Source organism: Bos mutus, chromosome 25 (assembly GCF_027580195.1).
Source record: "Bos mutus isolate GX-2022 chromosome 25, NWIPB_WYAK_1.1, whole genome shotgun sequence".
Classification (NCBI taxonomy): Eukaryota; Metazoa; Chordata; class Mammalia; order Artiodactyla; family Bovidae; genus Bos; species Bos mutus.
Window position 1 is genome coordinate 9,090,154 of NC_091641.1, and position 27,754 is coordinate 9,117,907.

General features: G+C 55.3%; 1 protein-coding gene across 5 annotated transcripts in view; it reads left to right on the plus strand.

The window, feature by feature from the left end:
• GTF2IRD1 (GTF2I repeat domain containing 1) overlaps nucleotides 1-27,754 on the plus strand; it is a 125,641-nt gene that overhangs the window by 22,998 nt on the left and 74,889 nt on the right. For 3 of the 5 annotated variants that reach the window (XM_070362258.1, XM_070362256.1, XM_070362259.1), the window contains exons 2-5: nucleotides 15,807-15,935; nucleotides 21,939-22,080; nucleotides 24,490-24,645; nucleotides 26,995-27,178. In XM_070362258.1, coding sequence (XP_070218359.1) covers nucleotides 15,813-15,935; nucleotides 21,939-22,080; nucleotides 24,490-24,645; nucleotides 26,995-27,178 — 605 coding nt within the window. In that variant the 5' untranslated portion in view covers nucleotides 15,807-15,812. Of the gene's footprint in view, nucleotides 1-261; nucleotides 428-865; nucleotides 952-15,806; nucleotides 15,936-21,938; nucleotides 22,081-24,489; nucleotides 24,646-26,994; nucleotides 27,179-27,754 lie in introns of all 5 variants that reach the window. The other 2 variants (XM_070362255.1, XM_070362257.1) reach the window with 2 other exon arrangements.

The window sequence follows — 27,754 nt, forward strand, 5'->3', positions numbered from 1 at the left end:
AGTTATTGGGGGACTTCCCTCATGGTCCAGTGGTTGAGAATCCGCCTTGCAGTGCAGAGGACGCTGGCTTGATCCCTTGTCGGGGAACTGAGATCCCACGAGCCTCAGAGCAACTAAAGCCACACATCTCAACTAGAGAAGTCACCCATGCCGCAGCTAGAGAAAGTCCACGCACCACAATGAAGAACTCACGCAGCCAAAGAAACAAAAGGATTAATGGATGGTTTTATTTTCATTGCTTTATATCCCACCTTATTTCAGAAGTGATTTGAAAGACTGGTAAAGAAACATAAACTATACAGGAAGATGGTAGAAAGAAGACAGTAACACGAGAGTTGTATCCTAGCGCGGAAGCAGAAGTGAATCTGAATTTGATGAAAATGCATGCCATGGAATCTGTTTCCGTCAGCATTGTGATCGGTTGTAGGTAATCTGATAAACAGAGACTTGAGAAGTGAGGGGTTTGTTTTCTCCTGTAATGAGGAGTCTGGAGGCGGGTGGCCCAGCCCTGGGGCGCGGCCTTCTGCGACTTCAGGGAGACCAGTGCCTTCCCTGCCCTGGCTCTTCCATCCTAGGTGGTGGCTTTGGTCATCCTGGTCTCAAGGGAGTGCGGGCCACCAGGCAGCAGGGGGATGGGTGGGCCAGTCAGTGCCTGCTCCGTGGGTGGGAGAGAAGAGCATCAGGTAGGGGCTGAGTGAGCCGGCTGCACCAGTGGCCCCAGAACCCTAGATTCTTTCTGTTCGTTAATCACCAATGGGATGGCCACTCTCTAGTCGCCAGTTGGAAAGGGAGTGTTGGTATGTTATATGATACACCAGGAGACAAAAACAAATGGATGATTTTTTTTTTTGGCTGTGACTTGTAGGATCTTAGTTCCTCGACTGGGATTCGAACGTGGGGTCCCGGCAGTGAAAGCACCAAGTCCTAACCACTGGACTGCCAGATAATTCAGTGAGTGTTTTTTTCTTTTTTTTTTTTTAATCACTGGTAAAGGTTGATTGAGCAATCCCATAGAAAGAGGAAGGAGCCTGGCAGGCTACAGTCCACAGGATCAGAAAGAGTCAAGCATGACTTACCGACTAAACAACAGAAAGTAAAGATTGACTTAACTAGGATGCTTTTAGCTGCAAGGAAGAGAAACTTCCATTGAACGCAGCTTACAAAACACAGACTTTTATCAGCCAGCTTGAAGCCCGGAGGTGGTGCATCCTGAGTCACGAGGGTCCCGGTTTTCCTACCAGTGAACTCTGCCGTCCTCTGCGTGATGGCTCCACCTCCTGGGTGGACCCCCTCGTGGTCCTCAGATGGCTGTCATGGTTGGAGGTATCACTTTCAGACCATCCAGACATCCTCACTTCAGTCCCTTTCTAAGAACAGGGGAAACTTTGCTACATGCTTCGTGTCTCAGTGGCCAGAAGTGGGTTCTGTGCTTCTCTTTAAACCAGTCCCAGGAGAGGGATTGGGATCGCTTTGATCTAAGCCTCAGAGCATCACCAAAATTCCCTGCCCTGGGCACCTGCCTTTAGCTGGCAGGACACAGTGGACACACTCTCTTAGCAGGGAGGAGGGAAAGGACTAGGGGTCAGAGGGGGGATTGTGATTCAGGTGTCTAAGCCAGAAATCTGGGCTGGACATCCCTGGTGGTCCAGTGGTTAGGAATCCGCCTGCCAGTGCAGGAGACACGGGTTCCATCTCTACTCTGGGAAGATGCCATGTGCCTCAGGGCAACTAAGCCCGTGCGCCACAACTTGAGAGCCTGCGAGCCACAACTTCTGAAGCCCGTGCTCTGCAACAAGAGAAGCCACTGTGATGAGACACCCGCGTACTGCAAGCAAGAGTAGCCCCCCACTCACTGCAGCTAGAGAAAGCCCGCGTGTAGCAACGAAGACCCGGTGCAGCCATAAATAAATACAATTAATTAAATTTACAAAGTCCGGACTGTCTTTCATAGTACAGCAGCCATTGTAAGACCCCTGGCTCCAGCTGTCCGAGTCGAGCCAGCCTGGGCAGACGGGAGTGGAAGTCAGGGCCGTGGCCTCTCTTGTTCTCTGCCAGCTGCAGCGATGGGTGGGCAGTGGGGAGGGGGCGAGAATTCAGGGCCCCGGGTAATTCCTTCCCCACTGGGGAGCCCCTGGGACAGGATATGCAGTGGAGAGTAGGGCTGCTGGGGGAGGGGGACAGGGATGCCCCCCCCACCTCAGGAAGGGAGAAAATACTTTTTGTTTGTTCTCTCAAGCTTCTTTTTCAAGAAACACAGGCATATGGCAGCGGATGGTGCGGGGGCCGTGTTTGGGTGGTGTATCTGCTCTTGCCTTTGCCTTTTGCGTGGTGATAGTATTTTTTTTTCCCACGGGCTCTAGTGCCCAGCTGGTGCATCGGGCAGTGAGACTTCAGTCAGGTGCTCCCCGGCATCCAGAAGAATTTTAGCTCTTCCCAGCAGTGGCTTCTGGCATTTCCCATAGGGAAGGGATGGGAGAAGTTTCCAGCAAACCCAGGTCTGAGCTTTTTAGAGGTCTGAGCTGAGGAATGTGTCCAGGAGGTCAAGGATGGGGGCCAGAATTTGTGAGGGGGGATGTGGTGGCTCAGTGGTAAAGAAGCTGCCTGTAATGCAGGAGACACGGGTTCAGTCCCTTAGGAAGATCCCCTGGAGAAGGGAATGGCAACCCACTCCAGTATTCTTGCCTGGAGAATCCCATGGACAGAGGAGCCTGGCGGGCTACAGCCCATGGGGTCTCGAAGAGTCAGTCGCTCAGTCTCGTCCGACTCTTTGCAACTAACACACACTTCCCTGATAGGTCAGTTGGTAAAGAATCTGCCTGCAATGCAGGAGACCCTAGCTGGATTCCTTGGTCAGGAAGAGCCACCGGAGAAGGGATAAGCTACCCACTCCAGTATTCTTGGGCTTCCCTGGTGGCTCAGCTGGTAAAGAATCTGCCTGCAATGCGGGAGACCTGGGTTCGATCCCTGGGTTGGGAAGATTCCCTGGAGAAGGGAAAGGCTACCCACTCCAGTATCCTGGCCTGGAGAATCCCATGAACTGTATAGTCCATGGGGTTGCAAAGAGTCAGACACGACTGAGTGACTTTCACTTTCCTGGTGAGTGAAGGGTCCTGGATTCATTCCAGAGGGTCCTGTAATGGATTACTTTAAACTTGGTGCCTTGAAACAACCCGAATTTATTCTCTCGCCATTCTGGAGAACAGAACTGAATCAACACCACTCGGCCAAAACCCGTGCTCCCTTTAGCGGCTCTCGGGGAGCATCTGTTACTTGCCTTCTGGTTTCTGGTGGCTGCTGGCGTGTCACGGCTTGTGGCTGCATCACTCTGGTCCTCAAGGCCAGCATCTTCCCATCTCTCTGCTTTGTCTTCATGTGACTTTCTGTGTTTGTCACACCTCCTTATGTCTCTGTGTCGAGATACATGGGGACTTCCCTGGTGGTCCAGTGGCTAAGACTCCACGCTACCAACACAGGGTGCCTGGGTTCGATCCCTGGTCAGGGAAGTAGATCCCATACGCTTCAACTAAGATTTTGAGTGCTGCAACTGTAAGATCTTAGGTCTTCCCTGGTAGCTCAGACGGTGAGGAATCTGCCTACAATGCAGGAGACCCAGGTTCCACCCCTCAGTGGGGAAGATCCCCTGGAGAGGGGAATGGCTACCCACTCCAGTATTCTTACTCTGAGAATCCCATGGACAGAGGAGCCTGGTGGGCTATAGTCGATGGGGTCACAAAGAATCGGACATGACTGAGCACCTTTAACTATAAACTATCCTCCACGCCCAAACTAAGAACAAAAAGATCCTTCGTGCTGCAACTAAGCTCTAGAGCAGCCAAATTAAATAAATAAATAAATATTTTTCAAATTAATTTAAAAAAAGTTTACATGTAATGGCATTTAGGGCCCACCCAGATAATCCGGGATAATCCCTGCATCTCAAGGTCATTAACTTAATCATATCTGCAAAAAATGATTTTTCCATATAAAGTGACATTTCAGGCTTCAGACATGACTGTTTTGGGGACCTACCACAGGTCCTTAAGGGCAAATTTGAGCAGCCATTCTTATAGAAGGACTCTCTGGTAATATATACCAACTAGGAAGGAGTCGGACACGACTGAGCAACTTCACTTTCACTTTTCACTTTCATGCACTGGAGAAGGAAATGGTAACCCACTCCAGTGTTCTTGCCTGGAGAATCCCAGGGATGGGGGAGCCTGGGGGGCTGCTGTCTATGGGGTTGCACAGAGTCGGACACAACTGAAGCGACTTAGCAGCAGCAGCAGGAAGAAGGAGGGGGTGGAAATTCCCAGCAACCTCTCTTCTCCTCCCAGCTCAGCTCTGCCCCACACTGGCGTGGCCTTGCCCACGTGCCTGTGGACATTCTAAGTATATATTCAAGTTCTATTCATTCTCCCAAACAGCTGCCCCCTGCGGATGCACCTAGAGCTTCATACTCTGCCCTCGGGCGTGTCAGTTACCTGTCACTGCGTAACAAATAGCCGCAAACTTAGCAATATCAAGCAACAGTCATTTCTCACCTTAGTTTCACACAATGTGGGTTTTGACTAGACTCAGCAAGATGGCTCTTGTTTGGAGTTTCTCCTGCAATTATGGTCAAAAGATAGTTGGGGGGACTTCCCTGGTGGTCCAGTGCTAAGACTGTGCTTCCAGTGTGGGGGGCCCAGGTTCGATTGCTGGTCGGAGCACTAAATCCCACATGCCACCCCTGAGAGTTTGCATGCCACAACCAGAAAGATCCTGCATGCTGCAGTTAAAACCCGGCACAGCCAAATAAATGAACAAACCAACCAATCCCAAACACTTCCCCTGACTCATAGAATGAGGGTTGTATATCTCCAAGCCAAGCTTCCTGCCTCTGCCTCTCTCCACAAAAGTGAAAATACCGTCTATCCAGAGTTCTCAGAGAACTCCTACTCACCCTTCAAAATCCTTTCAACAGCCATCAACTCAGGGAAACCTTGTTTGGAAACCCTGACTCCCCAAAGGCTAAACAAACAGAAAGTATTTAAATGAAAGAGAGATAGTCCTTTTTTCCTCGTGTCAAACCCTGTTGTCTGGGCCAGCAGGGAGGTGTTTCTAGGAGCTGTGGAGTAAATGAATGGGGGTGAAGGGAGGGCCAGGAAGCATCTCCTCTGGGGCCTCCCCGCAGGTAGCCAGCCCTCCAGCTTCTGTCATGCTGCTGCAGGCTGCCCCTGATTCCCCAAGAGCGCACTGCCTGGGTACTGCGTCCCAACTGATGGCTGGGTGGGTATGCTCTCTGTTCTCTCCCACTGTGGCTTCGCTGCGTGGCCGCCGAGCACCCAATGTAGCCCTCGGAGTTTAACAACTGTGTATGGAAGGGAAGGGGGACGCCCACCACATGTGCCCCTGATATGGGGGGACCCGGACATGTAGGCATGTGGGAGGAGGGCTTCGGCTGCTGCACACCCAGCCCGTGGGTGGCTCGTCGCTCATCAGCACCCCAGACAGGCTGTTTGCAGGAGGGCCGGTGGCGTTTGTATCTTGGTTTACTCCTAAGCCAGAGGGACAGGTGACCGTCCCCAGCCTGGTGGGGTCCAGCCTCTTGGTCTCACTCTGGCTGGGGGCTGCTCTTGTTCTGTGTGTGTTACATACACACACTCTCTCTCTCTTTTCTTTTAACCCATCCCCTTTCGAACGCAAATGCTCACTCACCTCCACCCTTTTAAGGACACACTTTTCAACCTCTGGGGTGACTTTGAAGGTCTGGGGATTCCCAGTTGGGCCACTGGCCAGGGATGGCCTCTGCCAAAGTGGCCCTGGGTTCTGGGGACAAGCTCTCTTCCTGCAAGCCCAGGAAGGAGAAACAGATCGTCCTCTCAGATGTCTCCTCACCTGCGCCTGTGCTGGGGTCTCACAGATAAGGAAGCAGGGTGCCGGGTGGGCCCCCCTCTTTGCCAGCCAGCCAAGGCCACCGATCTTTTTCACTGCTCCAGGGGGAAGTGAGTTGAAGGCTCAGTCGTGGGGTGGAAGGAACCGGGCTTAGCTGGCGTGATCTGGACTCAGGCCCTGGCTTTGCTGCATCCTGGCTTTGGGACGCTCAAGCCTTGAAATCCTCCTCTGTGGAATGAGGACGGTTATACTGCTGTATTTAGAGTGGATCACCAACAAGGACCTTCTGTAGAGCGCAGGGAACTCTGCTCGGTGTACACGGCAGCCTGGATGGGAGGTGGGTTTGGGGGAGAATGTGTGCGTGCTCAGTTGCTCAGTCGTGTCTGACTCTGCGACCCCACGGACTGTCGCCCACCAGGCTCCTCTGTCCATGGAATTCTCCAGGCAAGAATACTGGAGTGGGTAGCCATTCCCTTTTCCAGGGGATCTTCCTGATCAAACACAGGTCTCCTGCATAGCAGGCGGGTGCTTTACTGGCTTCCCCTTTGGGGGAGAATGGATCCATGTGTGTGTGTGGCTGAGTCCCTTCACCTTTGACCTGAAACTATCACAGCATTGTTAATCAGCTGTTCCCCAATATGGGCTTCGCAAGTGATGCTAGTGGTAAAGAACCCGTCTGCCAGTGCTAGAGACGTAACAGACGGGTTCAGTCCCCGGATCGGAAAGATCCTCTGGAGGGGGGAATGGCTACTCACTCAAGTATTCGTGCCTGGAGAATCTTCATGGACAGAGGAGCCTGGCGGGCTTCAGTCCGTAGTGTCGCAAAGAGTCAGACACAACTGAAGCGACTTAGCATATACCCCAATACAAACTAAAAAGTTCCAAAAAAGATGAAAATAGTATAAGGACTGAGAAAAAAAGAAAAGGGGAAAATAAAAATGAGGATGGTTGTCAGAATTAAGTGCTTTGGGGTCTAACCCAGTCCTGGGACCTGAGAAGCAGCCCTGTGGTTCTCCCCCTCCCCCCAGGGCACCCCCTGCCCTGACTCTGGCCCCCTCTGTGTGTCCCCTGCTGGTGCCTCAGGTCCCTCATGGCATGGAGGACTGGCACCCGGGCTCCTGCAGTCAAGTTCATAAGCCCTGACCTGGTTCCCGCCTGCCTGCCTCCAGCCAGGGGCAGGGCCAGCCCACCGGTCTCATCAGCCAGCCACCCAGCTGGGCTGTCCCTGTGCCTGGGGTTCCTCTGAGTTAGGGGTCTCGCCCCAGGGAGGCGCAGAAAGATGTGTGTCAGATGTCCCGAATCTCATCCTGACTTCACCACTCACTTTGAGCAAAAATGTCATCCCTCGGGGGCTTGGTTTTCTTCCACCTTTAAGATGGGCCCAGGGGACTTCCCTAGCAGTCCAGCAGCTAAGACTCCATGCTTCTAATACAGGGGGCCCGGGTTCAATCCCCGGTCAGGGAATTAGACGCCACAGCTAAAGATCCCACCACGCCCAAACCAAGACCTGGCACAGCCAAATAAATAAATATTAAAGGGCTTCCCTGGTGGCTCAGCAGTAAAGAATCCACCTGCCAGTGCCAGAGACACAGGTTCGATCCCTGGTCCAGGAAGATCCCACATGCCTCGGAGCAACTGAGCCCAACGTGCCACAGCTAGTGAGCCTGTGCTCTAAACCCCGGGAACCGCAACTAAGGAGCCCACATGGCACAAATACCGAAGCCCGTGCACCCTAGTGCCCGTGCTCCGCAGCAAAGAGGAGCCACTGAAGTAAAAAGCCCAGGCACCGCAATCAGACAGTAACCCCTGCTCGCTGCATCTACAGAAAAGCCTACATAGCAATGAAGACCCAGCACAGCCAAAAATAAATAAGATGTTTTAAAAGTGGCTAATTTAAGAAAGAATGGGCCCTGTTACACTCCAGGGATAGAGGTCATAGCTGTCAGCATGCTGGTAAACGGGCACTCCCAAGGGAGGTGGACAAAGAGAGGAGGAGGGAGCTGGAGGGGGAAGCAGGGCAAGGAGGGTTCAGTTCAGTTCAGCCGCTCAGTCGTGTCCGACTCTTTGCGACCCCATGAACTGCAGCACGCCAGGGCTCCCTGTCCATCACCAACTCCTGGAGTTTACCCAAACTCATGGGCATTGAGTCGGTGATGCCATCCAACTATCTCATCCTCTGTTGTCCCCTTCTCCTGTCCTCAATCTTTCCCAGCATCAGGGTCTTTTCAAATGAATATGCTCTTCGCATCAGGTGGCCAATGTATTGGGGTGTTGAACCCCTGGACAAAGGGGCCACCCGTTGCTGGAGAAGGTCCGGTTCCCATCAGAGTGAGGTCTTCCCAAGCACCCAGGCCATGCACAGCAGTAAGGACAAGTTCAAGAACAGCCCCCCACCCCCAGCCTTCCAGCTGGCCCTGAGCGCCCAGTGTGGGGCCTTTAGGACTGGAAACCCCTGCCAGAGTGCCGTCTCCTTGCCCTCGCCCTAGCCCCAGTGCCGGACAGAGTGGTCTTTCTGGGCCCGGCTCCTGTGGGGGCCTCCCTCCCAGGGGCAAGTCTGCCTTGAATCAGGGCAGCCGTGACTCAGCCGTGGACACAGCACTCAGCTAAGCTTTGGCTCTGACACCGGGCAGGCCTCCAGCTGTCGGCGGCCAGCAAAGCTGCCACTGTCTGGGCCAGGAATCCCGAGCAAGTGTGGGAGGCGGGCAGTGGGCAGGAAAAGCCAAGATGCTTGGAAACTTCCCCGGAGATTATCCAGGCCCAATACCCGATTGCCTGTCAGAATCCTTGGGACGCTGAAACGTACAGTGTCCTGAGTTCAAGGCAGACCCCGGGGCTTCTGGGGGGCAGGGCCTAGGAAGCTGGACTGGCAGGTGTGGGTGGCAGCTGGGCTGCCTGCCCTCCTCACTCACAGGTGGGCAGAGCAAGGCTGGGAAGCCAGGTGACGGGGACGGTGTCACACAGCAGTGTCCCTGCAGACCAGAGACCCAGGGTCTGCCCTCCACCTTCCCCAACTCCACCTTCTGTTGTCTCCCCGTGGACTGTAGCCCGCCAGGCTCCTCTGTCCATGACGTTTTCCAGGCAAGAATACGGGAGTGGGCTGCCATGTCCTTCTCCTTTCCCCACCCAGGGATTGAACCCAAATCTCCTGCATTGGCAAGTGGATTCTTTACTGCTGAGCCACCAGGGAAGCCCAATCTGCTCTTAGGGACTTCATAAAAGCCCCAAAGGTTGACCTGTCTGCTACCCGTGTGCCCTTCAAGCACATCAGGAGAGTGGCTTCCTCCCCGCTGCTGTGATCTCCTGGGTGAAGCAGCGCCCCGCTCCTCTGGGAGATCCCCCTTTTGTCCCCCTCCCCTGAGGAGCTCCCAAGACCATCTCTCGTCTCTAGGTGAAATTGGGTATTTTGGACCCAAAGGCAGGACCTATTGTCTGTGTCTTTGTGTCCCTTATTTGGTGTCTGTCCTTGTTCTCAGTGGCCAAGAGGGGTGTCTGGGCTCCTGGTCCTCCTGATGCCTGTGTCCTGGGGAGACCGCTCTGCCTGGGACTAAGGGGATTCTGTGCTAAAACCAGGACAGTCCCAGGCAAACCGGGGCGAGTTGGTCAGTCTGGCTGAGCATCAGCTGTCGATTTCATCAGGTGATCTTCCTGCTTCCTGCATCCTGGCAGGTGTGAGCAGTACAGTCCTCACGGCGCACGTCGAGGGGAAAGGACCAGGTTTGGGGTCAGAGAGACAGATGGACAGACCTCATCCTCACTACCCACTGACTGGGGCCTTAGGCGAGTCTCTGTGATGGAAGGATGATGTAGCAAGGAAGGATGCTCACGTGCAGATGCGCCACTCTGGATGTTCTGACAAGCTTTGAGGTGGTGCTGATGCTGCCAGTCCTGGGACCGCACTTGCAGGAGCACCTGTACAGGACACCTGTTGGATCCCTCACTTTCAGTTCCGGGACCGTTCCTCCTCCGTGATCCAAATACCTTCAAAATTGCAATCCCCCAGATTACCTGTTGGGAGCCAGGCAAACCCGTCATTGCCAGACAATAGCTTTTGAACATCCTGGCTCCCAGCCAGAGTGGCTGACCATCACATTTATTATTACCCCGTGCACTTTGCTGGATCTTAGTTCCCCAGCTGGGGATCGAACTCATGTAGTGGGAGCTCAGAGTCCTAACCCTTGGACCCTGGAGCTAGGGAAGTCCCTAACTCCCCTAATATTCGTTGAGTGTCCTTGAAAACTCAAGCAGGCGTTTGAGGCAGTGAAAATACAGTAAAGCAGACACTCTCTGGTCTCCCGGAGCTGAATTCCAGTTGGGGAAATCTGGCAGGAAGCACATGAGCAGGTCGCTTCAGACACTATGAAGGAAATGAATGAAGAGATGGGGGTGGGCTGCCATGTGGCTGCCGGGTCAGGGAGCTGATGGAGTGAAGGGGGCAACGGGAGAAGATAGAGACCTGCCAGAACCTTCTCTTCCAGAGGAGCCGAGTCCACGGCCCCCGAGGGGCGCACACGGTGTGTCTGGGCAACGGAAAGAGGGTGGCGCTGGAGCCCAGTACAGTGGGGCTGGAGCGCCAAGGAAAGGGGCAGACGGGCCTGGGCCCATGGGCCTACCGCTCGGGGAGGCGACCTCCTGCCAGCGGTGGGAACCCCCTGGAAGCTTCTTACGGGAAGCCACGTGAGATGATGTAGCTGCTGTTTGCAGGGAGCCCGTGGGGGCAGGAGGAGGTCAGAGAGACCCGTGAGAGGCCATTGCCACGGAGTGGGTGAGCGAGGAGGGCAGCCTGGACGGGGAGGTGGCGAGAAGTGGGCAGACCTGGGTGCGTTCCGGAGCTGAGCTCATGGGACTCCCCCCCACCCCGATTGTTTCAGGGGTGAGAGAGGTGGGACCCGGGGATGAGGTCCCTCGGTCCTCCTGCACCTGAGCTGATGGCGGGAGAGGAGAGGATCTGAGTGGGAAATGTGGGCCGTGTTGTGTTTGGATTGCTTGTTGGGCACTGAACAGTTGACGTGGAGGAGGCAGCATCCCAGGAGAGGAGGGAGAGAGGTGGAGAAGCACCAGCGAATAGATGATGTGTAAGCCGAAAGAAAGTGAAAGTTGCTCAGTCATGTCCCACTCTTTGTGACCCCATGGACTACACAGTCCATGGAATTCTCTAGGCCAGAATACTGGAGTGGGTAGCCTATCCCTTCTCCAGGGGATTCTTTACCAGTTGCCTGGAGAAGGAAATGGCAACCCACTCCAGTATTCTTGCCTGGAAAATACCATGGATGAAGGAGCCTGGTAGGCTACTGTCCATGGGGTTGCAAAGAGTCGGACACAACTGAGCGACTTTTCTGTAATTACCGCTCTTTACCAGTCGAGCAACAAGGGAATGGGCTTCCCTGATAGTTCAGCTGGTAAAGAATCCGCCTGCGATGTGGGAGACCCGGGTTCGATTCCTAGATTGAGAAGATCTGCTGGAGATGGTATAAGCTACCCACCCCAGTATTCTTGGGCTTCCCTGTTGACTTAGCTGGTAAAGAATCTGCCTGCAGTGTGGGAGACCTGGGTTCGATCCCTGGGTTGGGAAGATCCCCTGGAGAAGGGAAAGGCTACCCACTCCAGTATTCTGGCCTGGAGAATTCCATGGACTCTGTTGTCCATGGCGTTGCAAAGAGTCAGACCGGACTGAGCGACTTTCCCTTTCAAGGGAGAGATTGCCTCCCGGCCAGGGAGGGAGTGGGACAGGGGCGGGGAGAGGGCCTTGGACCCTCAGCCGGCAGCACCAGGAGGGTGGGGAAGCCAGGTGTGTGGCCCTGGTGCCCTTGGGAGAAATGTTTGCAGTGGGATGCTCACGGCCCCACTGCTGCCTCTCTGCCCCCGCTGACCTTGTCCCCCGAGGAACTGGGGCGTGAGTGGAAGTCCCTTGTCACTCAGGGCTTCCTTGCTACTTGTGCCCCAGGTTGGGAGCCGGTCACCCGTGATGTCACTTCTGATGGCCTCTCTGGGTGACACAGAGCAGCCCTTAGCTGCCCCAGCCTCACCCTGTCCCCATCCTCGCTGGCGTGTGACCTGTGTCGTGGCTCAGGCGGTGGCCTCCCATCCGTTCCCCCCAGGGACCGTCTCCTGTACTTTCTGAGTCACTTGCCTCCTGCTCAGCTAGCATATTCATGCTCTCTGTTCTGTGCAGTCTGTTGGTCTTATTGGGTGGTTTTCTTCTGCCTCATTTTCAGATTAGAAGTAGCCCCACCTGACACATTTCTCACTTTATACCTTACATTGGGATTCCCTGGTGGCTCAGACGGTAAAGAGTTTTGCCTGCAATGCAGGAGACCTGGGTTTGATCCCTGGGTTGGGAAGATTCCCTGGAGAAGGGAATGTCAACCCACTCCAGTATTCTTGCCTGGAGAATCCCATGGATGGAGGAGCCTGGCGGGCTACAATCCATGGGGTCACAAAGAGTGGGACACGACTGAGCGACTTCACTTTCACTTTTCCCATCTTGCACATGAGAAAATAGGGGGTCTAGGTGGTTGACCCCGTGTGGTCCTGGCAGCCCCAGGCCTGGGTCTCACCACGTATGCATGATTCCCAGCTCATAGCTCCTGGCCCGTGCCAGCTCCTGGACCCCGCCTCTTCCACCAGCAGCAGCTCGAGCCGCAGGAACCTGCCCCTCTCAGGGGCTCAGGAGGATCTTCTCTGTCCAGGGAGCACGATGGACAAGGAATCAGGGGACGGCCCACAGCCCAGCCCCCTCCACACTCCCCTCCTCCTTCCCTAAGTCCCTGGCTCCTTCCTAAACGGATTAGGACCTTTGCCGGAAGGAGCCGGCAGCCGTCTGGGGCGACCCGGAGGCCAGGCCTGGAGCACTGTCTGGTGCCTCCTGCTTTGCCCTGATTTGATTTGCGCCCCAGCAGCTGGGAGGCTGGCAGCCTGAGGCCTTTCTGGAAGTGGCTCAAGGGACTGGGGAGGGCAGGGGGGTGGCTGAGAGGAGGGGGCAAGGCTCCATGCACCCCAGTCAGGCCAGCCTCTCAGCTGCTCTCGCAACACCCCCACGATTAGGCTTCGTGTCGCAGAAAGCCCCTGGTTGCTTTTGCGACCATTCCCATGTCCTATCCAGGGCCCGGCATAACCGTCAGCATCCCTTAATGCTGCCAGTTTCAAGCTTTTATTGAAAAATAAGGCAAGAACTTGTCCAGTGGTTAAGATGCCTCGCATCTACTACGAGGGGTGTGAGTGTGATCCCTGCTTGGGGAACTAAGATCCTACATGCCATGCGGCCAAAAAAAAAAGATGGTTGATAGTGTATTTCAGGTGTTCCATAGCTTTCCTGTCTGCTTGTTATCAAAATTACTGAGAATGGGGTATTAAAACATTTGACTGTAATTGTGGATTTCCTCCCCCCCCACTTAGGTAAGACAACCTAGGAGAATAAATACATTTTAAAACATTTATAAGTGAACCCATACTCACTTGGGGCAACTGCCGACCTGGCCAGTTATTAAAATTAATATTTATGTACAACTAAGCAGCCAGCTTGGGCCAGGACAGCGTCCAGAGCCAAGCTCTTGTTGTTCCATCACTAAGTCCTGTCTGACTCTTTGTGACCCCCATGGACTGCAGCACGCCAGGCTTCCCCGTCCTTCACTTTCTCCCAGAGTTTTCTCAAACTCAAGTCCATTGAGTTGATGACATCCAACCATCTCATCCGCTGTCACCGCTTTCTCTTCCTGCCTTCAGTCTTTCCCAGCATCAGGATCTTTTCCAGTGAGTTGGCTCTTCGCATCAGGTGGCCAGAGTATTGGAGCTTCAGCTTCAGCATCAGTGCTTCCAATGAATATTCAGGGTTGCTTTCCTTTAGGATGGACTGGTTTGATCTCTTTGTAGTCCAAGGGACTCTCAAGAGTCTTCTCCAACACCATAATTCAAAAGCATCCATTCTTCAGCACTCAGCCTTCTTTATGGTCCAGCTCTCACATCTGTACATGAGTACTGGAAAAACCATAGCTTTGACTGTAGGGACCTCTGTCAGCAAAGTGATGTCTCTGCTTTTTAATATGGTGTCTAGGTTTGTCAGAGCTTTTCTTCCAAGGAGCAAGCGTCTTTTAATTTCATGAGAAAAGCTCTAGCGCATCCCTGATTCCTTTGAATGTTTCCGTCACTGAAGTTGGACACGTCTCACCACGTCACGTGTGACAGGCTCTGATATCTGCTGTTCTGTGTCATCGATTTCATGACCCACTAAAAGGCCGCAGCCTGTGGTTTGGACCACGCTGAGCTGGGCCCTTGGGGTGCAGCGGGAATTGGCCGACCAGTCCCTGCCCTCATAGAGTTTATGGTCTGGTGGGGGGCAGCTCCGGTGGCAGAAGACACTCTGGACTTAGCCCCAAGGCAGCAGGCCCAGCTGTCACTGCCAGGGCTCTCCAACCCCCGGCCCCAGTTTTGTGCACAGACTCCTTCCCCGCCAGGAAGCCAAGCGGGCAGGACTCACAGAATCCCTCTGACGCTTGCAGCTCTGCTCCCTGCTCCCTGGCCAGAACTGGCCACCTGGGGCCTCTGTACAGAGCACTAGAAGGCCTGAGCCTGGGGTGGGGATCGAAGGTCCCTGTCTCTGCTCTCTGCTCTCCGCCCTCTCCTTTGCTTGGACTGGCGAGGGGGCAGGTCGCCAATAGGAAGATGCTGGCACTGGGGCATTTTGGAGGAGGGATCCCTGGACCTGATTCCTGGGGTCAGGAAAGGGAGGGGCAGGATGGATCGGGGCAGGGGGCAAGGGAGGCTGACGTTTGTTATCCAGTGGGGCCCTGGCCCGGCCGGGTGATGTAGGGCCAGCAGGCCTGTCCCCGCCAGGCGCAGCCCCAATACGGGGCCCTGATCTGAGGGCTCCCCAGCTCTGTCCTCCGGGAGTCTCATGACAAGGGGCAAAGTCCTGTCTTGGGGAAACCTCGTCTGGGATGAAGGGGCCTCTGCCCTCTGTATCTCTCTGCACCCCTGAGACTCAGTCCTGACAGCCAGGAAGTAGACTGCAGCTCCCAGCCTTGGGGCAGCAGCAGCCTTGCCCCTGGGAACTGTGATGGGGTCGGTCAGGGACAGGGGAGGCCAGTGGTGCCTGACCCATCCTGCGAAGGAAAGGGTAGGAGAGGGGGCAATCCAGGGAGCCTTCCCAGCAGAGGTGACAATTGAAAGCTAAGGGGGCAGGGGTTTTCCTGATGGTCCAGTGGTTAAAACTCTGCCTTCCAATTCAGGGGACAGGGGTTCAATCCCTGGTTGGAGATCTAAGACGCACACACCCCCACCCCCAACCCCGCCATGCTGTGCAGTGTGGCCAAATACTAAAAATAAAAATTGTTTTCTTTTAAAGCTAAGAAAGCAGTCAGTAAATGCCGAAGGGGCCAGGGACGGTATTCGGAGAATAGAACCTGTGACAGCTGAGGACCCATAAAGGGTGGTCATATGTCTGGGGGATGGTGACTTTTAGAGGACTCAGAGCATGGGGGTATAAGGAGGAGCTGGGGCAAGGGACAAGTCTGGAACCTGGAATACCGAGCTGAGGAGTCGAGAGCTAGTGTGGGCAGTAGGGAGCTATGGAGGGTGTGTGAGCAAGGGAGGGCCATGCCAGAGCAGTGTGTGGGGGGAGAGCTGGCATTTAGGGCCTGCCAGGCAGACTGCTCGTGACACTGGGCTTGGCTCCGGGGTGCAGACTTGGAGAGACAGGCCCTCAGTTACTCCGCCGCACACCTGTAATGCTCTGTGCAGGCTGCAGCGGCTCCAGGCCTTTAGAGCTCAGAGTCCTTCATGCATGGAAGACCCTTGGGGGAGGAGGAGACCAGTCCTTGACTCGTCCCACCTGGGAGGTGGAGGTGGTCTCTGGGGCTCGGCGGATTATGGTGGGGACAGACGCTACATGTGCCCCGCCCCACCCACCTCCGCCTGCTCCCCGCTCCTCCTCCATCCAGGCGACCATGGCCTTGCTGGGAAAGCGCTGTGACATCCCCGCCAATGGCTGCGGGCCTGACCGCTGGACCTCCGCCTTCACGCGCAAAGACGAGATCATCACCAGCCTCGTGTCTGCCTTAGATTCCATGGTGAGTGCCCCGGGGGCAGTGGGACAGCTGGCCTTCGTAACTCTGGTGCTCACAGGAGCCCCGCCGATCTAGGCCTCAGTGTCCCCCGCCTGTCCCAAGGCCTCTGCCCTCACCAGCATGAGAGCAAGCCTGTGAAACCTCAGCCCTCGTCCCCTCACCCCTTGTCTTCATTTCGTCCCCTCTCAGAGTTCAAGTCCCATCCCTGGGATGGTCACAGGTCTCCCTCCCTGGGGCTTCCCTAGTGGTCCAGTGGATAGGACTCTATGCTCCCAATGCAGGGGGCCCAGGTTCGATCCCTGGTCAGGGAACTAAAGATCCCACACGCTGCAGCCAAGGTCACAGATCCCTTGTGCCGTAGCTAAGACCTGGAGCAGCCAAATAAATGTTTATGAATAACCAGATAAACTATTTCAGTGATTCCGTTACACTAAGCATCATTTCTGGAGCTTGGGGGGCCACATGTGGCTAGTGGTCACGTTATCAGACAGTGTAGAAATAGAACATCTCCGTCACTGCAGAAATTCTAGGGGACCATCTCTGATGGCTCAGCAGCAAAGAATCCACCTGCAGTGCAGGAGACCTGGGTTGGAAAGATCCCCTGGAGAAGGGAATGGCAACCTGCTGCGGTATTCTTGCCTGGAGAATCCCATGGACAGAGGAGCCTGGCGGGCTACAGTCCATAGGGTCGCAAAGAGTGGGACATGACTGAGTACGGCTGGCAGTGCTGCTGTGGAGAGTGTTTCAGAGGCTCCCTGGAGGAACTGATGGCCCTCTGTCCTCGTGCCATGACCAGGACAGACTCCCCCGGGCTCCCCCAGGCCCTGCAACGAGGCCTTTACAGGTGTCCTGAGGGACCGTCGTGGATGACAGCAGCACTTGATTGACACTGCCTTAGCTCTGCTGGCACCCTCCAGGCCTTGGGCCGGGTCCTCGGGCATCTTCAGTGGAGGGGGAGAGGGGGCAAAGTGCTGTCTGCTCATCACCTCCCCGCATCCAGTCTGCGACCCTTTTCCAGAAGCTTCCTTGTGACCCCCATTCTCTGTGCCTCTGGGCAAATCCACTCCCTGCTGTGACCTTAGCTTCTTCGGCTGTTGAAGTGACCACATAGCAGAGGCTCACCTCCAGCCGTGGTGGCCTCCCCTTCAGTTCCGTTCAGTTCAGTTCAGTCGCTCAGTCTGTGTCCAACTCTTTGCGACCCCATGAATCGCAGCACGCCAGGCTTCCCTGTCCATCACCAGCTCCCGGAGTTCACTCAGACTCACGTCCATCGAGTTGGTGATGCCATCCAGCCATCTCATCCTCTGTCGTCCCCTTCTCCTCCTGCCCCCAATCCCTCCCAGCATCAGTCTTTTCCAAGGAGTCAACTCTTCTCACGAGGTGGCCAAACTACTGGAGTTTCAGCTTTAGCATCATTCCTTCCAAAGAAATCCCAGGGCTGATCTCCTTCAGAATGGACTGGTTGGATCTCCTTGCAGTCCAGGGGACTCTCAAGAGTCTTCTCCAACACCACAGTTCAAAAGCATCAATTCTTCGGCGCTCAGCCTTCTTCACAGTCCAACTCTCACATCCATACATGACCACAGGAAAAACCATAGCCTTGACTAGATGGACCTTTGTTGGCAAAGCAGTGTCTCTGCTTTTGAATATGCTATCTAGGTTGGTCATAACTTTCCTTCCAAGGAGTAAGCGTCTTTTAATTTCATGGCTGCAGTCACCATCTGCAGTGATTTTGGAGCCCCAAAAAATAAAGTCTGACACTGTTTCCACTGTTTCCCCATCTATTTCCCATGAAGTGATGGGACCAGATGCCATGATCTTCATTTTCTGAATGTTGAGCTTTAAGCCAATTTTTTCACTCTCCTCTTTCACTTTCATCAAGAGGCTTTTTAGTTCCTCTTCACTTTCTGCCATAAGGGTGCTGTCATCTGCATATTCTGAGGTTATTGATATTTATCCCGGCAATCTTGATTCCAGCTTGTGCTTCTTCCAGCCCAGCGTTTCTCATGATGTACTCTGCATATAAGTTAAATAAGCAGGGTGACAATATACAGCCTTGACGTACTCCTTTTCCTATTTGGAACCAGTCTGTTGTTCCATGGCCAGTTCTAACTGTTGCTTCCTGACCTGTATATAGGTTTCTCAAGAGGCAGGTCAGGTGGTCTGATATTCCCATCTCTTTCAGAATTTTCCACAGTTTATTGTGATCCACACAGTCAAAGGCTTTGGCATAGTCAATAAAGCAGAAATAGATGTTTTTCTGGAACTCTCTTGCTTTTTTGATGATCCAGCGGATATTGGCAATTTGATCTCTGGTTCCTCTGCCTTTTCTAAAACCAGCTTGAACATCAGGAAGTTCACGGTTCACATATTGCTGAAGCCTAGCTTGGAGAATTTTGAGCATTACTTTACTAGCATGTGAGATGAGTGCAATTGTGCAGTAGTTTGAGCATTCTTTGGCATTGCCTTTTTTTGGGATTGGAATGAAAACTGACCTTTTCCAGTCCTGTGGCCACTGCTGAGTTTTCCAAATTTTCTGGCATATTGAGTGCAGCACTTTCACAGCATCATCTTTCAGGATTTGAAATAGCTCCACTGGAATTCCATCACCTCCACTAGCTTTGTTCGTAGAGATGCTTTCTTTTTTTTTTTTTTTCGTAGAGATGCTTTCTAAGGCCCACTTGACTTCACATTCCAGGATGTCTGGCTCTAGGTCAGTGATCACCATTGTGATTATCTGGGTCGTGAAGCTCTGTTTTGTACAGTTCTTCTGTGTATTCCTGCCACCTCTTTTTAATATCTTCTGCTCCTGTTAGGTCCGTACCATTTCTGTCCTTTATCGAGCCCATCTTTGCATGAAATGTTCCCTTGGTATCTCTAATTTTCTTGAAGAGATCTCTAGTCTTTCCCATTCTGTTATTTTCCTCTATTTCTTTGCATTGATCACTGAGGAAGGCTTTCTTATCTCTTCTTGCTATTCTTTGGAACTCTGCATTCAGATGCTTATATCTTTCCTTTTCTCCTTTGCTTTTTGCTTCTCTTCTTTTCACAGCTATTTGTAAGGCCTCCCCAGACAGCCATTTTGCTTTTTTGCATTTCTTTTCCAAGAGGATGGTCTTGATCCCTGTCTTCTGTACAATGTCATGAACCTCAGTCCATAGTTCATCAGACACTCTATCTATCAGATCTAGTCCCTTAAATCTATTTCTCACTTCCACTGTATAATAATAAGGGATTTGATTTAGGTCATACCTGAATGGTCTAGTGGTTTTCCCTACTTTCTTTGATTTAAGTCTGAATTTAGCGATAAGGAGCTCATGATCTGAGCCACAGTCAGCTCCTGGTCTTGTTTTTGCTAACTGTATAGAGCTTCTCCATCTTTGGCTGCAAAGAATATAATCCATCTGATTTCGGTGTTGACCATCTGGTGATGTCCATGTGTAGAGTCTTCTCTTGTGTTGTTGGAAGAGAGTGTTTGCTATGACCAGTGCGTTCTTTTGGCAAAACTCTATCAGCCTTTGCCCTGCTTCATTCCGTATTCCAAGGCCAAATTTGCCTGTTACTCCAGGTGTTTCTTGACTTCCTACTTTTGCATTCCAGTCCCCTATAATGAAAAAGACATCTTTTTTGGGTGTTAGTTCTAAAAGGTCTTGTAGGTCTTCATGGAACCATTCAACTTCAGCTTCTTCAGCGTTACTGATTGAGGCATAGACTTGGATTACCGTGATATTGAATGGTTTGCCTTGGAAACGAACAGAGATCATTCTGTCGTTTTTGAGATTGCATCCAAGTACTGCATTTTGGACTCTTTTGTTGACCATGATCTCTACTCCATTTCTTCTAAGGGATTCCTGCCCGCAGTAGTAGATATAATGGTCATCTGAGTTAAATTCACCCATTCCAGTCCATTTTAGTTCGCTGATTCCTAGAATGTCGACATTCACTCTTGCCATCTCTTGTTTGACCACTTCCAATTTGCCTTGATTCATGGACCTGACATTCCAGGTTCCTATGCAATATTTCTCTTTACAGCATCGGACCTTGCTTCTATCACCAGTCACATCCACAGCTGGGTATTGTTTTTGCTTTGGCTCCATCCCTTCATTATTTCTGGAGTTATTTCTCCACTGATCTCCAGTAGCATACTGGGCACCTACTGACCTGGGGAATTCCTCTTTCTGTATCCTATCATTTTGCCTTTTCATACTGTTCATGGGGTTCTCAAGGCAAGAATACTGAAGTGGTTTGCCATTCCCTTCTCCAGTGGACCACATTCTGTCAGACCTCTCCACCATGACCCACCCGTCTTGGGTGGCCCCACGGGCATGGCTTAGTTTCATTGAGTTAGACAAGGCTGTGGTTCTAGTGTGATTAGATTGACTAGTTTTCTATGATTATGGTTTCAGTGTATCTGCCCTCTGATGCCCTCTTGCAACACCTACCGTCTTACTTGGGTAACTCTTACCTTAGACGTGGGGTATCTCTTCATGGCTGTTCCAGCAAAGCGCAGCCGCTGCTCCTTACCTTGGACGAGGGGTGTCTCCTCACCGCCGCCCCTCCTGACCTTGAACGTGGAGTAGCTCCTCTAGGCCCTCCTGCTCCCACGCAGCCACAGCTCCTTGGACGTGGGGTTGCTCCTCCCCTTGGAGACAGCTGAATCTGTTTGTTTGTTTGTTTTACCATGTTGCCTCGGGGAAAAGGATCGGCAGGGTTTGAGAGAGGAAATGAACACCATCCCCGCCCCAGGGGACAGTCTTGCTGGCCCTGAGATGTCTCCAGCTTCCTTTACCAGGGCGACTCGTGGCCAGAGCTGCCACTCAAGGCATGATCATGGCCCAGAGAGAGTGTAGAACCTGGCCTATATCACATTCCTAGCAGCGGAATTGTGATTAGAAGCCAGACTTCTGACTGTCCACAGAGCGCTAACTCAGATAAAAACCAGCACTTATCAGACGCTGACTTCATGCCTAAAGGAAATCAGTCCTAAATATTCATTGGAGGGACTGATGCTGAAGCTAAAGCTCCAGTACTTTGGCCATCTGATGCAAAGAACTGACTCATTGGAAAAGACCCGGATGCTGGGAAAGATTGAGGGCAGAAGGAGAAGGGGATGACCAAGGATGAGATGGTTGGATGGCACCACCGACTCAATGGACATGAGTTTGAGCAAGCTCCAGGAGTTGGTGATGACAGGGAAGCCTGGCGTGGTGCAGTCCATGGGGTCGCAAAGAGTCGGACGCGACGGAGCGACTGAACTGACTGACGGACTATACTGCATGCCACGAGCTTTGCAGGCAGGTTTCCCAGTGAGGTAGGTCAGAGGCCTGAGATGCTGGCGGTCTTGGTTGCAGGGCCCCCATGTTAGGACTTCCTGTGCCGTCGGCCCACCAGTCTCAACTCTGGGGCTGCAGAAAGAACCTCTTTGCCTCATCCCTGCTCTGGCTGGCCTGATTTAGAGATTCTTTCCCACCAGCCAGGCCCCATTGAGTCCCCAGAACAAGGCCATTGCACCTCTGGGAGCTGGACGGTTTGTCTCCATTTTACAGACTGAGAAACTGAGGCCCAGAGGAGGGCATGACTTTTAGGAAGAAGCTGGTGCAGAATTAAAGCCTAAGTCTGTCCGAGCCTTGATTCTCCTAGGACCCATCCCACCTCCTCATCTGGGACTTAGAGCCCAGGACAGGGGCCTCTCATCCTGGCCCTTCATCTGGGACCAGGCCTGAGGCCAGAAGCCCACCAGGAGCAGGAGGGCCTGGGGGTGGGACACAGACCTTGTGCGCCTTTGTCCTCCTCCAGAACCATAACCTTGTCCTCTTCCCCTGGCCTTGGCCAAGCTCTGTGGGGGTCATTCATTCATTCCCACTGCAGCATCTAAGAACCAAGACGTTGAGCTGCTGGGGGGATCTCGGGCAGCTGGGGCCTCAGCTCTCACCCGCCAAAGCTGGCCCCGGGGGTGTCCGGAGTGGGGGGCCCTTTCCTGGGCTCACATCCCTGCTCCCCGCGCAGTGCTCAGCGCTCTCCAAGCTGAACGCCGAGGTGGCCTGCGTCGCTGTGCATGATGAGAGCGCCTTCGTGGTCGGCACCGAGAAGGGGAGAATGTTCCTGAACGCACGCAAGGAGCTGCAGTCAGACTTCCTCAGGTTCTGCCGTGAGTACTCGGGGCTCCAGAGGGCCGGGGCCCGCAGTCCTGGAGGACAGGAGAGCTGGCACCTCCCTGGGTCCCTGGTGCAACACCAGGTGGCCGGCCCTGTGTCGGGGGAGACACGGGGCAAGCAGGGTGGGTGCAGGCTTCCCAACGTGGCATTTTCGGGGTGGAATCACACCACAGTCCCTCGGCCAAGAGAGATGAGCCGACCCAACCCTGGGCGGTCCAGATGCGGCCACCTCCATCCGCTGAGGGACAGAAATGGACACTGAGGCCCAGCACTGTGGCCCCATTCCTGCGCATCCCTGACGCGGGGACCGAGTCCACGTGCTTGGCTGATAATTATTGAGCGCCTGCTGCGTGCAACACCCCTGAAGCATTAACTCCCTCATCCTGACGTCAGCCCTGGGAGGCTGGTGCTGACCCCGTCACGGTAAAAGAATCTTGGAGCCGCCTACTGGAGGCCCCTGGGGATGAAGTGACTGAGGACTCGTCCAGCACGTAGGGAACACTCTAGAAACGGGAGCAGTTAGGGATGAAGTGATGAAGAGGGCTGGGCGCTGGCGCTCTTTGCTGTTCCCAGCAGGCCCAGGGGACACTCGTCCCCGATATACAGATGAGAACATGAGATGCAGTGAGCATAACCGCGGGCCGGGGGAGGTGTGAAACGCAGCCGACAGGTGATGGAGGCAGGGTCTACCCTTTCTAAATGGGGGGTGCAGCCTCTGTGCACCCCCTGGGACCCCTACCAAGGACTCCTGGTCGCTCCCAGAAGAGATGAGCCCTCCAAGCTGTAAGCCAGTAGCCCCGATCCAGAGGGGTCACTCTGAAGCCCCCAACTCTTCAGTGCTACCTGGGCCTACAGGGCTCCTTGGAAGCAGGCCGGGCCTCTGCGTTCTTTCCTCCCCGCATCCCTGGTGCCCAAGCACACACCCCCGGCTCCGTGTGTGTCCCTGCTCACCGCCGCCTCCATCCCTGCTGTTGCCCTCTCCTGACAGGCCTTCCCGCCCCCCTGTGCCTGGCAGACGCCCCCCCAGCCTTCAGACTCACACCCCTCCCGGCCTCATCCATGCCCCTCCGCCCCAGCGCCCAGACTGTGGCTGCCCACCGCCCACTCCATGCACTCCTCCTGTGCCCACAACTTCCATCTGCACGCCTGGTGCCCCAGCTTGGCGGTGAGCTCCCCAGGAAGGGGGTTGGCTTCCCCTCTGTGGGAGGTTAGAGCCCAGGTGGGCATGCAAGCCCATGGTTTGGGGGACTCAGAGCTCTTGGGGGCTAAAAGCGGGCCCTGGGGCCTCATCCCGGCTCTGCCACCTGCTGGGCCTCAGTCTCCTCATCTGTGAAAGGGGACCGTGGTGCTACCCTCTCCTGGGTCAAGCTGAGGATTAAACGGATTAATACATGGCGAGCACCTAAAACTGCTGGGCACGTAGTTCATGCTCCATAAACGCCAGCCATTGTTTTCCTCGCTGTTAGTAGCCCTTTCATTACCCCACCCCGGGTCCTGGACTCTGGGATTAGCCATTTTTGGGAAGGCTGACCCCCGGTGCTGGGACACACCATTGTATCCTTACTAGGGTCCAGCTGCTTCCTCAGCCAAACCCCTCTACCACCCGGCTCTCGGAACCTGTCTGCTCTCCAAGCTTGGGCAGGAGACCTGGACCTGGGTAGGGTGGGCAGTGGCGGGGGTCTGTGGCCCTAGTGGGCCAGCCTGGGAGCCAGCCCAGAGCCTGGGGAAGGTGCACCTGGCTTCCCAGAGCCAGGCAGAGCTGCTATTTATAGCGCCGGGAACTTGGCTGGTTTATTTCAAGCTTCACAGGTCCCCAAGGAGAGCAGACTCCAAGCTGAGATGGGGGGGGCCCCCGGGCCCTCCTCTCATTCTCTTTCCAACGAAGTTTCTAGCATCTTGCCCACGCTCCCAGGCCCCCACCCTGGCCCAGCCTGGCATGAAGCACTTCACAGCCCCCTTCAGCCTCCTGCTGGGGTCCCCATCATCTCCCCATTTGGCAGAGCAGAGAGGTAGGACCTCGATTGGTTAAGACAGAAAGGGGTGCTGGACCGGACATTCGTTGAACCCCAGTTCTGCCCCAGGCCAGCTAGTCTCCTGGTTGAGAGCTCACAGGCTGAGGCCCGGAGAGGGAAGGGACTTACCCAGGGTCAGCCGGTGAGTTAGAGGTAAGCAGGGATGAGTGCCCTGTGCTGGGCACTGGGCACTCAATTGACCAGCCTGGCCCTAGGCAGGGTGGCTGGGACAGACCTCACTCACTCATTAATCCTTCCTTCATTCCTCCGTGGGCACTCCGTGTTGCGTGCCCAGCTGCAGGACTCGACCCAAGCCAGGGACATCCCCGCTCACTGGGCTGGTGGTGAGGTGAGAACTCGCCACGGCCTCACATGCTCTGTGTCCCGCAGGAGGGGCCCCGTGGAAGGAGCCGGAGGCAGAGCACCCCAAGAAGGTGCCACGGGGTGAGGGTGGCGGCCGGAACGTCCCACGGTCAGCCCTGGAACATGGCTCGGACGTGTACCTTCTGCGGAAGATGGTAGAGGAGGTGTTTGATGTTCTTTATAGTAAGATCCTTCCTCATTCCATTTGGGGCCCCCAGGTGGGTGGGAGCCCCCGGCCCCACCCTCCCCAGCTGAGGAGGCCCTGCTCCCGCCACTGCAGGCCGTGGGCAAAACCTCAAGGCGTGGGGGCCTTCTCCCCCTCACCCCCCAGCTCTCCCCCATTCTGCATCCCCAGGCATGGCTCCCCCATCCCAGCCCCATTTCCTTGAACCACCATCCCTGCCCTGATCTCCTAGCCTCCAGCTCCCTGTGCCAGGCATCTTCCTAAAGCACGGGTCTGACCACAGAGCTCTTTCCTCCGCTCCCTTCTTGGGCTCCCTGTCACCCTGGGCGTGGCATCAGCCCCCACCCCAGCCCACCAACCCCGCCTCTAGCCCTTCTGACCCCCTTCCTCTTCTCCCACTCACTGCGGCTTCATTTCACACCTCCTCACCTTTGCTCTGCTGTGCCTGTCAGGCTGGCCCTCCCCTCTGTCTGGTGGGCACAACATTGCTCTCTGAGGCTCAGCTTCAGGAAGCCCCAGCTCCGAGTTGGGTTAGGGTCCCCTGTGGGCACCGCTGTGCCCTGTGGCTTCACCCAGTTGCTCTTCAGGATCCGGGACCTGCCTGCACTTTCTGCTGTTCTTAGCCTGCAGTTTCAGAACCCAGCAAAAGCAGGAGCCCAGAGGGTGTTTGTTGAATGACTGAATGAAGGCTACCTGGCCATCCAAGTCTTTCCCCTGGAGTAGGAGAAGGGGCAGGGATGAGCAGGCCTGGCCTCCCTCGGGAAATGTCAGGTTGCCGCCAGGTCTCTGGCCCAGTGGTGACCTCCACGCTCCCTGGGTGACCTCAGGCAGGTCCCCTCCATCCCTAAGGGGCCCCCCATTATTTCTCATTTGCTTTATTCCTTCCCCTCCTGCAGCCTTTGGCTCTCTGGAGCAGAGGTCTGGGCGAGTGGGGAAACCCTGCTGGAGTCTAGATGTCAGTAGAAGGAAGCCAAGAGGAGTTGGGGTCTGGAGGCCCTGGTGGGCAGGCTGGCCCCCTGGGATGGGAGGACTGGTCACGCATGGTGGGCTGTGTCACTGCAGACAGTTTTGCCAGATACAGGGCACATACCCAGAGCCCCTGCGCCCCTGCTCACTGTACCCCGACTCTGCCTGCCTGCCTCGGGCAGAATCAGATGTGGCTACTGGGGCGGAGCTTCCTTCTGGCTCCTGGTGCGTAGATGCTTAGTCGCTTCAGCCGTGTCTGACTCTTTGCAACCCCATGGACCTTAGCCCCCTGGGCTTCCCAGCTGGCACTAGTGGTAAAGAACCCGCATGCAATGCAAGAGACGTAGGAGATTCAGGTTCGATCCCTGAGTTGGGAAGATCCCCTGGAGGAGGTCAGGGCAACCCACTCCAGTATTCCTGCCTAGAGAATCCCAAGGACATAGAAGCCTGGCAGGCCATAGTCCACAAGGTTGCAAAGAGTCGGACCTAGCTGAAGTGACTTAGCACACACACGCACAGACTGTAGCCCACCAGGCTCCTCCGTCCATGGGATCCTCCAGGCGGGAATACTGGAGTGGGCTGCCATTTCCTTCTCCAGGGGATTTTCCTGAGCCAGGAATCGAGCCTGCACCTCTTATGTCTCCTGCATTGGCAGGCGGGTTCTTTACCGCCAGCGCCACCTGGGAAGCCCTCTGGCCCCTGGTGGGGGGTGGCAGAAGTCCTTGAGCCCAGGCCCCTCAGCCACCCCTTCTGTCCCCCCTTCCCTCGTGCTCGCCATCTTTTTTTTTTGGCCACAGCATGTGGAGTGTGGGGTCTTACTTAGCACCGCAGCCAGGGTAGGGGGGTACTTGCGCCCCTGCATGGGGAGTCCGGAGTCTTAACCATGGGCCCACCAGGGAAGCCCTTCCCCATCTTCTCAGCCTGTCTGTTCTGCCTCTCGCTTCCTCTCCATCCCTCTCTCCCTCCCCTGCCCTACCCTCTCTCATCCTTTCTCCTTCCTCCCTGTGGCAGTTGCCTTTCCCCTGTGTGTCCCCCGTCTCTCGCCGCCCCCTCCTCCCCTCCTGCCTGAGCCCCCGGCCCTGCTTTCCCTTCCACCCAGATGCCTGGAGAAGAGAGTGGCAGGGAAGCCAGGGGACCCTGTTGATGGGCAGCCGTGGCCCTTGACCGCAGCGGGGCTGTCCACAGCCCCCGCCTGCTCTACCTGCAGGGGGGTCAGTCTCTGTGAGGTTTGCAGGCTAAAGGGCCTGTGGGGTCCATCTCCTGGGGGCCTGGCACCGTAGGGAGTGGCTCAGCACAGCCCCAGCTCTGGGGCGCACCCGGCCCCCGCCCCGGCCTGGCTTCCCTCTCATCAGGCCTCTCTCCTCCACCCCCCGTGCCCGCAGGCGAGGCCCTGGGCAGGGCCAGCGTGGTGCCGCTGCCCTACGAGCGGCTGCTCCGGGAGCCGGGGCTGCTGGCCGTGCAGGGGCTACCTGAGGGCCTGGCCTTCCGGAGGCCGGCCGAATACGACCCCAAGGCCCTCATGGCCATCCTGGAGCACAGCCACCGGATCCGCTTCAAGCTTAAGAGGTGAGTGAGGCTGCTGGCCAGGGAGTGGCCGAGAGCCAGTGGCCGGATGGTGGGGGCTGGGCCGGGCGATGACCTGCTTCCGTGCTATGGCCGCTGGCCCAGCCGGAGGGGAGGGGACTTTAGCATCCCTACCGGGGACCCTGCTTGTAAGAGCTCCCAGTCTGATGCCAGGAGTGAGGCAGAAACGCAAGCACAGAGCATGCTCCGAGCCAGGTGTGGTCACAGAAGTCTTCCCTGGGAACTTCTGTGTGCAGAGAGGCTCGGCTGGGGAAGAAATAGCACCAGCAGCCCCGCAGGTATCAGGAGCAGCCTGTGTGGAGGCGGGAAGCCACATCGTGCTGCTCCGTGGGGTTGTCAAGCAAGGCTTCCATTAGGGGCTGGTGGGCGGGGGAGGGTACTGATCGCCCGGTCAGCCGGGAAGCAGCCTGAGTCACCCATCGGGGTTAGGCGAGGCCAGGACACGAGCCCGGGAAGGAGGGATGCATTAGGAGATGAAAGCCGATTGGCTGCAGCTGAAAGGATGCGATGGGTGGTCCTTGGGGAGAGCCCAGGTGTGGGGCCCTGCACGTCACACCC